Source organism: Antedon bifida, chromosome 1, assembly GCF_963402885.1.
Source record: "Antedon bifida chromosome 1, ecAntBifi1.1, whole genome shotgun sequence".
Lineage (NCBI taxonomy): Eukaryota > Metazoa > Echinodermata > Crinoidea > Comatulida > Antedonidae > Antedon > Antedon bifida.
This window is the reverse complement of record NC_136226.1, coordinates 23,862,183-23,876,624: the sequence shown is the minus strand read 5'-3', so window position 1 is coordinate 23,876,624 and position 14,442 is coordinate 23,862,183. Positions and strand designations below refer to the sequence as shown.

At 35.9% G+C, this 14,442-nt stretch overlaps 2 protein-coding genes across 2 annotated transcripts in view; one reads left to right on the top strand and one right to left on the bottom strand.

Annotated features, from left to right (window-relative positions):
• Positions 1 to 6,257, bottom strand: part of LOC144835493 (uncharacterized) — a 32,451-nt gene extending 26,194 nt beyond the window's left edge. Inside the window, exons 1-9 of the mRNA XM_078690579.1 lie at positions 6,072 to 6,257; positions 5,640 to 5,804; positions 5,101 to 5,268; positions 4,320 to 4,836; positions 3,585 to 3,776; positions 2,606 to 2,725; positions 1,839 to 2,047; positions 1,461 to 1,548; positions 345 to 536 (exon numbers count right to left, since the gene is read on the bottom strand). Of these exons, the coding sequence (XP_078546705.1) occupies positions 345 to 536; positions 1,461 to 1,548; positions 1,839 to 2,047; positions 2,606 to 2,725; positions 3,585 to 3,776; positions 4,320 to 4,836; positions 5,101 to 5,268; positions 5,640 to 5,804; positions 6,072 to 6,257 (1,837 nt within the window). The remainder of the gene's footprint in view (positions 1 to 344; positions 537 to 1,460; positions 1,549 to 1,838; positions 2,048 to 2,605; positions 2,726 to 3,584; positions 3,777 to 4,319; positions 4,837 to 5,100; positions 5,269 to 5,639; positions 5,805 to 6,071) is intronic.
• A 686-nt stretch (positions 6,258 to 6,943) lies between these two features.
• LOC144835486 (uncharacterized) lies at positions 6,944 to 13,510 on the top strand. Its single transcript, XM_078690574.1, has one exon. It carries the CDS (start codon positions 6,944 to 6,946, stop codon positions 13,508 to 13,510), a length of 6,567 nt encoding a protein of 2,188 aa, XP_078546700.1.
• The last annotated feature ends 932 nt before the right edge of the window (positions 13,511 to 14,442 follow it).

The following is a 14,442-nucleotide window of genomic DNA, read 5'->3' as shown; positions in this document are numbered from 1 at the left end:
ATGCTTGGCTACCACTCCAACGGTCCTGGGTTCAAGTCACGTCACATGTCAGGATGTTGTCTAAGAACAAAATTACAACTCTACTCCCAAAGACTTGTAATAAGACTTTGTTTATGGTAAAAAAAAGAAAAAAAAAACCCTCTCCAGCCTGTGAACATTGCTATTGTTTCTAGCTTTCACACCAGTCCCACCCAATTTCACTTATAGTCCTAGTTTCCTAAAGACGATGTATATCGATCGAAACGTTCTTTTCAGAACTATATATACGTGGTGTAGAGCAAACTTTTTATCATTATAAGATAAAATCAATTATTTAAATTAATAGTTTAAACTGTTTTCCTTACCAAACAATCCTGATGTTTGGGTTTTGTAATTTTCATCAAAATTAAATACAATATCCAGCATCTGTTGATTAACTGCCACTCCAAAAGATAAGTCTGTGCTCCATGTAGCGTACGTACGGTTTACAGCCACCAAACCTATTTTCTCTTCATTATAAGAAATAGAGAATCCTGGATCTTCTGAAGGCGTGTAACCTAAATAAAGTAGACATCACAATAACAGTAACAGTAGCAGCAGCAGCAACAATAACAATAATAATATCGAGCATTTATAAAGCGCTCTTTACCGGGGTCTCACAGTGCAACATGAAAAGAATAACTATTGAAATAGGTGAGTTTTCAGGAGAGGACATAGAAATAATTAATTTTATTCATCATGTTTTTAAAAATATAAGAAAATTGTCCTCTTTGCCAAGATAATAAGATATTTAAACAAATTAAAAATACCCAACAAATACATATAAAAGCAAATTAAAAATACTTATAAAAACAAATTTAAAATATTTATAAAAACAAATTAAAATACTTATAAAAACAAATTAAAAATACTTATAAAAACAAGTTAAACATAATTATAAAAACAAATTAAAATACTTTATACGAAAACAAATTAAAAATACTTATAAAAACAAATTAAAAATACTTATAAGAACAAATTAAAAATACTTACAAAAACAAATTTAAAATACTTATAAAAACAAAATAAAATACTTTATACGAAAACAACTTTAAAATACTTATAAAAACAAATTAAAAATACTTATAAAAACAAGTTAAACATACTTATAAAAACAAATTAAAAATACTTATAAGAACAAATTAAAAATACTTATAAAAACAAATTAAAAATACTTATTAAAACAAAATAAAAATACTTACAAAAACAAATTTAAAATACTTATAAAAACAAAATAAAATACTTTATACGAAAACAACTTTAAAATACTTATAAAAACAAATTAAAATATTTATAAAAACAAATTATAAATACTTATAAAAACAAATTAAAAATACTTATAAAAACAAATTAAAAATACTTATAAAAAAACAAATTAAAATACTTATAAAAACAAATTAAAAATACTTATGAAAACAAATTAAAAATACTTAAAAAATTACCTTCTCTGATATCGTCAATTGAAAGTTGAATTGTGCCATTCACCAATAATTCAATGTCTGTTCCATCAGCATTCAGCGTAAATTGTACCTTGAAATTGATCATATTTAAATTGATTGATGTTATTCAAAATACTTTGTAACTAATATAATAAAGAGGATTAGAAAAGAAATATTTACAATCCATCCATCATAATTATATTCCATAAAATTAGGCGGAGACAATAATATAAAACAATTAATAGTTAATGATTAAAACTCTTATATTAAAATGATCATGTTATAAACTTATTATTACTGTTAACAAAGATTGTAACATTACTATAAAGGCCTTCGAAAATGTAGTCAGAAGATGCTAAGACACCAGTTGGTTTTACTTACGAAGGTGTTACTTTCTCCACCAGTGTGTGTACCAACAAAGGCACTGAATATTGTAGCTTGGGAATTTGGGTCTGAGATAACATCAGACATTCGGCATTGCAATTGGAACATTCCATTGGCAACATCGACGCAAAGAAACTCTCCTTTACCATTAAACGTGTATTGTAGTCCATCGAGGGTTGTTATATGTGGATCACCGAACAACCAAGCTGGAATAAAGAGTGTTGTGTGATGAGCAATTCATACATATGCCCTCTATAATGATCCCTTAATTTTGTGTTATAGAGTATCTTAAACACAAATGCGCTTAGTGAATGATGCAATAATAATCTTGTTTGTAACTATACTGTTCTTTATTATAAACATGTGTTAACATTAGCCCGGTCAAACTACGGTTTGACCTAAACAAAATTAGAACAGACTTTATTTTTGCTTGATGTACTTCCCAATCAATCATCTGAAAAACGGAAAAAATTGCTTTCATATACAGTTAACTAAAATGGCTGTTTTCTCTCAATTTTACCCAAATATAGATATTAAATGTGCAGTGTCTAGAGGAAAAAAAACCTATTAAAAGAAAAGGCTATAAACATCCGAGGCCTCCGGCGTTGGAACTTAGAGGGCCACTTAGATTTCCTAAACCAGGGGTCTCTGCCTGCTTCCTCGAATTATTCCTCAACATAGTTTGGTGGTTTCTAGGACTAGGTGACAAGCGAAAACACATTATTGTGGAGATTGTAGGCCATGACAAATCAGAAATTACTTACCAAGGAATGGAGGGGTATAGTTATCACAGGTGACTGCTGGTCTTCGTTCAAAATACAATCCACATAGATCATTATCTCTTGATTCATAGCAACAGTAGTATTGAGGCATAATATCATTTTCTGAAATAAAATAGTGCAGTAAAATCACCACTAGTCTCGGTTCAAAATTACTTTATCTTAAGCTCTGTCTACCCTATCAAACTTTATGTGACAAAAAATGTGATGTGCCGCCCATATATGGACATGATTATGTCATATTACTATCATATTTGGGCATATTACAGTTTTTTTTTCAAACTAGTTTGATAGTGTGGACAGAGCTTCAGACACTATCTCTATTTTTGACTTTTTAAAAAAATAATGTATATATTACTTTAAAACATTTAAAATCACAGAAGCAAAACGAAAATATCAATCTGTCCGTGATGCACGGTGGCATTGTAGCAGGCTGCTTACTATAAGATTTAACTTATTTTTTCTTATTCTTTTCTTTAATGATTTAAAGTCCAAATAAAACTATCACAATAGGCCCATATTTTATGTCAAACTATATTTATTATTTTAAACACCAGTGTCTGTAGAATGTAACCTTATGATTTTAATTTTTTTTTTAAAATATTTTTTAGTCAGTTTCTGTATAGTGAAAACATTTTCCTCTGTTTGGAAAGGAGTCCAATCGGCATCATAACATGCAATTGATGAAGTCTAGCTGACAGCTTGACGAAACTGTCTTGACACGTAAGTTAATTTACTAGTTTTAATGAATGATAATGAACTATATTTTAAAGTTTATGTACTGTATTTTTAATCGGAATTTCTGTCAACCTTTCTTTGTATTTTTACAAAGAGACAAATAAAGTTCCTTGTATATAGTTTTCATTTTTACAATTTTCAAAGGTTGTGACGTTAAATTAAAAATGTAGGAGAGTGTCTTTAAATAACCATTACCCCCTAGAGAAAATCTATTATAATGTCTTACCCACATGATCGATGTACTGATTTACCAAAAAGAATCTTCCAAATGTGTAACCGTAGCGGAATGCATAGCTTGTAAACCCAAGTCCTTGATAACCTTCTATCAGGGAAAATCCATTCAACCTATAACAACATTCAGTCCCAGACAGGTCACGGTTGAAAGTTGAGCTTTGTAGACAGATATAACTGCCCAATGCTGAAATAAAATAAATTATAATTGAAATACAAGAAGAAATTCTAATGCACCTATTGTTCAACTCTTAAAACCAATTTGTTTCTGCTTCATTCTCCTATTTATTTTAAAATGTGTTTTATATTTATTTATTTTATTTACCCCTTCTGTTCTGTACATAGTTTTATTAATTAATTTTACCTACATGGCATTGTAGACAAACAATCAATGTGAAATGATAATATAATCAAGATGCATTAGTAACTACTGTAGTAACTACTGTACACTTTATTTCCTCTTCTTTGTTTTAGGAGTAAATCATTGTTTATGGTAGCATATTGTAACATTGAAACCAACTAAAATCATCCTTTATTGCAGAAAAAACTGTAGTTACTGCAGTAACTGCAGTAGAAGGATGTTTCTTAAGGTTGATGAAATCTGTGGGTCTGACACTAGAACTTATGTCCTGACATTCCAGTTTCTTGGTACTTGTTCTGATTGTATAGTAGTATAGTATAACTCTACAGTGGGTAATAACATACAGTGGTATATTAGTATACATCTTACCATTATTTAGAAGAGTCACAACAAGTGAAAACAATTCAGAAGAGATTCCTCTGTTTCCCAATAGGGTGTTTATATTTGTTCCTCTACCACGGCCAAAAGGATTCAGTGATATTTGAGAAACAAATCGATATCTGCCATCTAACGCGGCCAGTAGAAGCCCACAGGGACACGTTCCTTGATTTCCGGGGTAAACATAGTTTGACGCCTTATCCTCTTCATACCAGGTTATACAACGCTTCCTTGGGTTTACAGTGTCATCTGTATTTGCTTCTAATCGGACAGCATATTGGCCCTTTCTTCCAGTATTACCATCGACCTCATCAGGTCTATAAGGATTGCTAGAAAGAGGAGCCTGTGTTTGGAAGTCAACGGTTTCAAAGAAAGGAATGTTGTAGCCAATTATAGCATCAGCAGGTGTCTCTAGTGCTCTGTCCCATCTCATCTGTCTCTCTTCAAAGAAGAACATGGCAAAACTATATTGACCATCGGTCAAAAGAATAGCCTGGAAGGTATTTCGCTATAAAAAGAAATGATGCAACAAAATGATATATTATATACTAATAAAATAATCAACATCATATTATTAACAATTTAGTAATGTCACAAAGTGCTTAAAATCAAAGTTTGGACCAATAATACCATTGACGAAGACCCAATTTACTCTTACAAGCCAATTATAACATATAATAACCATTATAATCTGGCCACGGACCAACCAGGTATGTTAAAGGTAACATTCAGAATGTTTGACAATATGAAAACTAGAAGAATTATTACTTACATGATCATTACTGGTACTAACTGGTCTTTGAGGTATGTCTACCCATGTGACCTTTAATACCCAGGTTGGAGAAAAGCTTGATGGAACAACACCTTGATACAGATCTATTAGTCTTTGCTTTACAGTGTCAATGAAAGTCATCTCTTCTGTCGTGTCAGTTGTGTATTCCTGTTGATAATAAAGGCAACAAAACGTAATTAATCCATAATATAAATAGGTAGATTTCATATTGCGATGACCAGGATGCAACGCAAGGACGTAAGTGCAATGGAGGAAATTTGACCAATCACAAAGAATAAATTATTCGAACTGTTGCTTGGCCATTGATCAACTGAATAAAAAACACATTTAGTGCGAACCAATGTTAATCAAAGACACACTCCTTATTTCGTTAGTTTTACATCTCAGTATTCTAGCTTTGCGTCTGGGAGTTAAGATGTTTTGCCATTACAGTGACATACTGTTTTTAACTACTGTAACTTCTTTACTCTTTCTTTGAAAGTGGTGTGACATATATAAATAAGAAATAATCATCATACCCGAAAGAAAACATTTCCAATGTCACTACTCAGGTCTCCATCTGTCCAAAACACAGAAATTATGTTTCGCAGGTCAAAACTTTGAAACTGAGTAGATGAGGGTCTTGGATAACTCATCTTTTCCTCATCATCATTTACTAGCACAAATATTCCATTTTCTGTGAACTGAAACATTGGTGTTGTATAGTATTTAGGTAATTTTTGAAGGATAGAAAAGTGAATTCAATCCTATTGAAGACAAACATAATACAGAAGCTGATCTACATAAAATGGAGTGGAGTGACGTATCTGCTTTATTTGTGTAATATAACATCCACAAAAAAAGTTGCTATATAATTTCTTCACAGGTTAAAGAGAATAACAAATGTGGTTACTGCAGTGACTGCAGTATGATAATTTTGACATGTTCCTTTAGTTCTATCTTTAACTTACATAAACAATCGGTAGGAAATTATGTCCATAAGGAAAGCCAAACTGAGGATTAAAATTTCTGGACAGTAATTCTCCCAGTGGTCCTACGGAGAGCAATTCTTCATCACCATTTTCGATCCCACTTGGATAGTATAGAATTTCTAAAGAAAAAATGTGTATTGATGAGTACAGTCGCTGCAATACCATTGTGCTCGCTGCAATACCAATGTGATCGCTTCAATATATTGTGCTCGCTGCAATACCATTGTGATCGCTGCAATATCATTGTGCTCGCTGCAATTCCATTGTGATTGCCGCAATATCATTGTCCTCACTGCAATACCATTGTGATCGCTTCAATATCATTGTTACTGCAGAGTGCATGTATTTATTTTATATTACTTTAGTTCCTATTATTCTAGAAGTTTCTGCCCTATGAATATTCATTTATTCTGTTACTTTCTTATTTGCATTCTCATTTACATATTATTTGCCAAGTGTGCACAGTGTGCTGTTTCTCCTTTGTTTCCTTTTGTCCTGATTTCTTTTGTTCTGCTCAGTTGTTGTTTGCCTGTGCAAGGGTACAGGTCTGTGCAAGTGCATAAGCAGCCATTATTTTTCTTTTACCAGCTCTAGCTCTACAGTTTTATTATTTACACTTTATTTCTATTGTATATTTCTGGGATTTTACTTTGTTTTGGAATTACTTTGCAAAAGTGGATATTATTGTGGATGGTGCATATTAAAGGAAGTACTTTAAACATCAATTTTTACTCTTTTAATTTCTGTATGTTGTGAGAGCTGCGTACATTTAAAAACAAGGAATCAACAGCAGCTGACCTAATTGGTAGATCCAATTAAAGTAAAAGAAAAATACTTATATAGTAATAATTATGGAGAAAAGAGGAAGAACATTGACCGAGAAGGGTCTAGAATATAACCGTGAGGTGAAAATTAAGGCATTTACTAGAGAAAGAAAGCGGCTGCACAGACTCATAGACGCCGTGAGTGATGCCGTGGAACCAAATGAGGGTGTCCTAAGTGACATGGTAGACCAGGAGATAATACTGCGTGAAGTATACTCAGAGCTCTGTCCACTTTTGAATGTTGTTGAAAGAGAAGAATACACTAAGATGTTGCAGTTGTCGCATAATGAAGTGACAAAAGATCTGCATCGACGAGGTCAAGTTGCCGAAGCTGAGAATCTAGGTGTAGATACATCTGGTAATGTACAAGCTAGTGTGAAACCATGTCGTTCAGTGAAAAGTAATTCCTCTAGGCACTCAACACAACATTCTTCACATCACTCTAATTCCTCAAGACATTCGTCTCGGAAGTCGAAACATTCATCTAATTCTTCTTCTACTACCCGGAGGTCTTCGTCTAGTGCAAAAAGGGAACACTTAAGAGTTCTCGAAGAAGCCAAAAGGGCAGAATTGAAAGCTGAATTAGAATTTAGTGGAATGGAACACAAACTTAAGGAACATAAACTTAAGGTTGAACGTGAAGCGGCAGAACATAAATTTAAGATGGAGGAGAAGATGTTAGAAATTGAGTTTGAGACTACTTTGATTGAGCAACAGAAGGAGTTAGCAAAGATGGAAGCTAGAATAGATGTCTTGCGTGAGGATGATGTAGTGAGTGATGACTCACAGGCATTGCTAAGTGGCGATGACGATGATTACATTCCTCTTGGGTTGCAGAAATTCCTTGATGATCTACCAAAGGCGGTTGGTGAACCAACGGCAGTTGTGGCAAGATCTAAATCTGTTGCAGAATCAGCTCAATTTACTATTCCTTCCTCAAATGTATCTACAACCACGAGTGTGACTGTACGTACCTCTGCCACTTCTACTTATATTGCAAAGTCGGCAATAGACACTTCCACCCATATTATTTCCACTAACATTAATCAACCATTATCATTTGCAGATGTACGCAACACTACTGTTACCAGGGTCCCAAATATTAGTGCTTCTAATGCAATGCCTGCAACTAACTTTAATATTAATTGTACAGCTTCTCAGACGTACACAGTTCCTGCAACTTCAATTTATACTAATGTACCATCACTGTACGTTCCAGTTTACACCTCTACCTACGTGCCTGTGTGTGCGACATCAACTTACGTTACTAGTGCGTCGTCAGTTGGTGTACCTGTGAATTACTTACCAGTTTGTACAGCATCAGTGAGTATACAGCCCACATCAAATTACGTTCCAATCTGTGCGTCGTCAGGAGTACCTAGTACTTACGTGCCATTTAGTGCAGCACCAGTGAATGTACCAATGACTTACCTACCTGTTCCGGTGTGTGTGTCATCTGGCAGTACACCTTCGACGCATCTATATACTTCATCAATTAACACAACTTCTATATCATCATCTAAGAGTGTACCTGTAGTATCTATTCAGTCGTCTACTGTAGGTGTGCCTGCAGCTGATGTGCGACCAGATCTAGTATCCATTTATGACACTAACATTTTACGTCAACTTACCGATTCATTTAAGCTACCGCCTGTTGTAGTGGAGAAATTTGATGGAAACCCACTGAAGTTTCCTACGTGGGAAGCAGCATTCTCTTCCTTGATAGAATGTAAGGCGGTCTCAGTTAATGAAAAATTGTATCTGCTGAGACAACATCTGGATGGTAAACCAAAGAGTTTGGTGGAGAACTACTTGTTACTTGGAACGGAAAATGCGTACTTGAAGGCTAGGCAAGAGTTGCGCAATAGGTATGGTCACAGCTCCGTTTTAGCACAGGCGTTCCTGAAGAAGTTGGATTCCTGGCCCAAGATTAATGGAAGAGATCACATAGGATTACGCGACTTTTCTGACTACATAAATGAAATTGTAACTGCTCAGGCCACAATCCCAGATTTAGGCATACTTAACTATTCTGCGGAGAATTGTAAGATTCTTAATAAGTTGCCAGTTTACATTGAGACCAAATGGAGAGGGATAGTAGCTTCATGTCAAAAAAATCAAATAAGTCCATCCTTTGCGCAATTTGCTGTCTTTTTGACAAATAAGGCAGAAGAAGCTAATCTTCCTATGCTGGAAGCTACGAGACAGATGAAGGATTCTTCTCGTTATGCAAAGGAGGACCACAAACCAAGAAAATCCAGCCATTTGACTTTGAAGACAGATGTATCGACGGAAACTGAGAACATCAAAACAGACCAAAAGAAGAGTGAGGCACCTACTAGTACTACATGTCCCTTTTGTAAGTCCTCGCATTCATTAGACAAATGTGATTCCTTTAAAGTTCAGCCAGTGCATACAAAGAAGAAATTTATCTTTGCATCAAAATTATGCTTTAGGTGTGGTACTGGTGGTCATTTTGCAGCGCACTGCAAGACTGAGGTGAAATGCCATCACTGTAATAGCAAAGGACATATATCCTGTCTTCACTTCGACAAGCTAGCAAGTGTGGATGGCAAATGCACTGTGGTATGCGGAGATGAAACCGTATGCAATGACAACTCTATGATTTTACCGGTATGGGTTAGAGGTAGAGGTAGTATATCCGAAAGACTGGTTTACTGTATCTTAGACTCACAAAGCAATACCTGCTTTATTAAAGAAGATATGGTTGGTAAACTGGGTGTAAAATCTCATCCCGCACAACTTAAACTTTCTACCATGCATGCTTCATGTTCCTTAATAGATTGTATGAGGGTAGCTGATCTCGAAATAGTAAGCTTTGACAGGAAAGAAGTAATACCTCTACCAGCCGTCTACACGAGAGACAGCATACCAGCTAAAAGGTCGCAGATACCGACACCGGAGGTAGCGAGCAAGTGGGATCACCTAAAACAAATTGCTGATAAAATTGTGCCTCATATGCAAGATGTTCCAGTTGCCTTGTTAATAGGAAATAATGTGCCCTGTGTACTACGACCTCGGAACATAATTGCTGGTGAAGAAAACCATCCATATGCTCAACAATCTATACTTGGCTGGGGAATAATTGGCACCATTTGTAAACCGGAGGATGTTACGTCTCATCGTTTGGTTTCCTACATTACTAACACTGTTAAACATAAAGAAATAATATCACCAATTCACATTAAAGAAATGATGGAAGTTGATTTTTCAGATAGAAGTGTTGGCGTTTCCATGTCAGTTGACGAAAGACGATTTCTGAACATCCTGAGTGATAATATTCGTCAGAGAAGTGACGGACATTACGAGATGCCATTACCACTCCGTTCACCAAATGTAAATCTTCCTGATAATAAACCATTGGCTGTTAAACGCTTCAACGGTCTGAGGAAACGATTTACAAAGCAACCAGAGTTCATGAGAGATTATTTTGGTTTCATGAAGGATGTACTGACGGATGTAGCTGAAGAAGTTCCTAAAGACACAAAGCCTGTTATCGGAAGAATAAACTATGTACCACACACGGGAATATATCACCCAAAAAAACCTGGTCAAATTAGAGTGGTATTTGATTGTTCTGCCATGTATCAAGGTACATCATTGAATGAACGTTTGTTGCCCGGTCCGAACCAAATTAACAGTCTACTTGGAATTTTGCTGAGGTTTAGACAGGAGAACGTCGCAATAATGGCTGACATCAAGGGGATGTTTCATCAATTCTTTGTTGCTAATGCGGATAGAGATCTGCTGCGGTTCCTGTGGTTTAAAGACAATAATCCAAACAATGAAGTAATTGAATATAGAATGATGGTTCATCTGTTCGGAGCAACTAGCTCACCAGGTTGCTCTAATTTTGGTTTGAAGAGAGCAGCTGAAGATGGCGAAAAATTCTATGGAAAAGAAGCAGCAAACTTCATAAAGAATGACTTCTACGTCGATGATGGTTTAAAGTCCCTGTCTACAGCTGATGAAGCAATAAGCTTAATACAAAATAGTACAGGTATATGTGCTAAAGCCGGTTTGAGACTGCATAAATGGATCTCAAATGATAGGAAAGTTCTCAGCTGTATTCCAGAAGGACAACGAGGCAAGTCATTATATAACATCAATGTGAAGTCTGACACTCTACCTATTGAAAGAGTGTTAGGCGTATCGTGGTGCATCGAAAGTGATGAGTTCCAATTTAGGGTGCAACTAAATGATTATCTCCCTACCAGACGAAATGTTCTCAAGACCGTATGCTCCATTTACGATCCGTTAGGATTTATCGCTCCTGTCCTCATTGTTGCGAAGATGGTTCTGCAAAGTGTCTGTGCACAGAATCTCGATTGGGACGATCCTTTGGGTCCCGAAGAGCAGAGCAAATGGGAGAGATGGTGCGAAGACATAAAGAACTTAAATACACTAAGCATACCACGTTGTTATAAACCAACCAATTTTAAAGCAATGACCGCAGAATGCCATCATTTTTCAGATGCAAGTGAAGCTGCGTACGGTCAATGCTCGTACTTGCGATTAATTGATAGAGATGGGAAGGCAGTTGTCTCCTTTTTGCTTGGCAAGGCCAGAGTAACTCCTGCTAATAAGAAGATTACGATACCTCGCCTTGAGCTGAATGCAGCAGTGGTATCAGCTCGAGTCAGTCATATCCTGAAGAATGAGATGGATGTTAAAGTACCAATAAAGGATTACTTTTGGACCGATAGTAAAGTTGTACTAGGGTACATACAGAATGTAGCTACACGGTATCAAATGTTTGTTGGTAATCGAGTGCAACAAATTCATGACCAAACTAATGTTGATGATTGGCACTACATCAATTCTTTAGATAACCCAAGTGATGAGGCAAGCCGAGGGCTGACAACTCTCAAATTACTCACAACTTCAAAGTGGATCAGTGGACCGGATTTTCTGAAGCAGGATGGTGAATTAAAATGTTTGGGACAAAATGCCGTCGATGAGGAAGCAACAAAACTTGTTTCCACAGAATTTAAACGCTCGTTTGCTGTCACAGCTGTAATTACAAGTCAGAATGATGTGATTGGTAGAGTAATTAAGAAGTTCTCCAAATGGAAAATGGTAAAGATAGTGATTGCTCGACTTTTAAACCTTAAGACAAGATTAATGACTGCAGCAAAAATCAAACTTAAAACCAATGGCATCATGAACAAGTTATCAGGAGACTTCATACCGACTGTTGACGATTTGCAGGTAGCAGAGACAATAATCATTCGTTCTGTACAATGTGAACATTACTTACCTGAATTTAATGTTTTGCAAAACTTTAAAGATGACTTACCGGACCGAGATGTGGCTAAAAGCAAGAAATTTGCACTCAAGAATTCCCGTTTGTGTAAATTACATCCAATTCTAGATGAATCTGGAATTCTGAGAGTTGGCGGTCGAATACATTATTCATCTATGCCTATGGAAATAAAACATCCTATAATCATACCAAAATACTCACCTTTAATGACTCTTCTTGTTGATCACCACCACAAGAAAGTAAACCATATGGGCAGAAGTGCCACGTTAAACAGTCTAAGACAAGGTGGTTTCTGGTTGATCGGCGCAGTATCCGCTGTCTCGCAATACTTACGGAAATGTGTGACATGTAGACGATCCAGAGGTCAACTAGGTGCCCAAAAAATGGCCGACTTACCTATGGATAGACTGTCGGAATCGCCTCCATTTACATATTGTGGAGTTGATTTATTTGGCCCATTTATTATCAAAGAGAGAAGGAGTCGAGTCAAGAGATATGGTGTATTATTTACTTGTATGGCGTCTAGGGCTATACACCTTGAATCAGTCAACTCACTAGAAACAAATTCATTCATAAACGCCTTGCGACGTTTCTTAAGCATAAGAGGTCCAGTTTACCAGATGCGATCGGACCAGGGAACAAATTTTGTTGGGGCGATCAACGAGTTCTCTAAAGTGCAAAACTTTCTACGTGACCGGCAATGCAGATGGATACTTAATGTTCCCTCAGCAAGTCACATGGGAGGCGTATGGGAGCGTCAAATAAGGACTGTGCGCAGTGCGTTGACACCGTTATTGAATAGCTGTGGAGATCATCTGTGTGATGAAACTTTTCGCACATTTTTGTGTGAGGTACAGAGTATTGTAAATTCACGTCCATTAACTGTAAACAATCTTTCAGATCCTACAGCTCCAGAAGCACTCACACCGAATCACTTATTGACAATGAAGTCAAATATTCTGTTACCACCACCAGGCGAATTCCAGGCAAGTGATATATATTGCCGAAGGAGATGGCGGCGGGTCCAGTTTATGGCCAATCAGTTTTGGCATCGGTGGCGTAACGAGTATCTCACCACTCTTCAAACCAGACAAACATGGAACGTCACTAGAAGAAATTTTTGTGTAGGTGACATAGTTATCATCAAGGATGAAAATGCACCACGCAATGATTGGAAGCTTGGTCGAATTGTGGAAGTGATGAAGAGCAAGGATGATCTCGTAAGGAAGGTCAAACTTCGTCATCAGAGTGGTCATTACGAACGACCTATTCACAAGTTGATATTGTTAGTGGCTAGTGATTCTTGAAGTGGTCCAATCCCAGTCAGGGAGCCAACCGTTTGATGCGTACTGAGAAAATGGAATCAAGAACTTTGTTTATTTTTTTTATGAACGTTTTACTTGGATATGCATTAGAACTTTTGAGTATTTTGTAAACAATGAACTTTGTTTGTTGAGAAGAACTTATGTTATAATGTTTGAACAAGAACTTTTATGTATAATTTACAAGGACTTCAATGTTAATTTAATTACTTTACGTCCTTGAGGGAGCCATGTTACTGCAGAGTGCATGTATTTATTTTATATTACTTTAGTTCCTATTATTCTAGAAGTTTCTGCCCTATGAATATTCATTTATTCTGTTACTTTCTTATTTGCATTCTCATTTACATATTATTTGCCAAGTGTGCACAGTGTGCTGTTTCTCCTTTGTTTCCTTTTGTCCTGATTTCTTTTGTTCTGCTCAGTTGTTGTTTGCCTGTGCAAGGGTACAGGTCTGTGCAAGTGCATAAGCAGCCATTATTTTTCTTTTACCAGCTCTAGCTCTACAGTTTTATTATTTACACTTTATTTCTATTGTATATTTCTGGGATTTTACTTTGTTTTGGAATTACTTTGCAAAAGTGGATATTATTGTGGATGGTGCATATTAAAGGAAGTACTTTAAACATCAATTTTTACTCTTTTAATTTCTGTATGTTGTGAGAGCTGCGTACATTTAAAAACAAGGAATCAACAGCAGCTGACCTAATTGGTAGATCCAATTAAAATCATTGTGCTCGATGCAATACCATTGTGATCGCCTCAATACCATTGTGCTCGCCGCAATATCATTGTGCTTACCGCAATTTCATTGTGATCACTGCAATATCATTGTGCTCACTGCAACATCATTGCGTTCGCTGCAATATTATTTTCCTCACTGCAATATCGTTGTGCTCTCCTCAATATCATTGTGC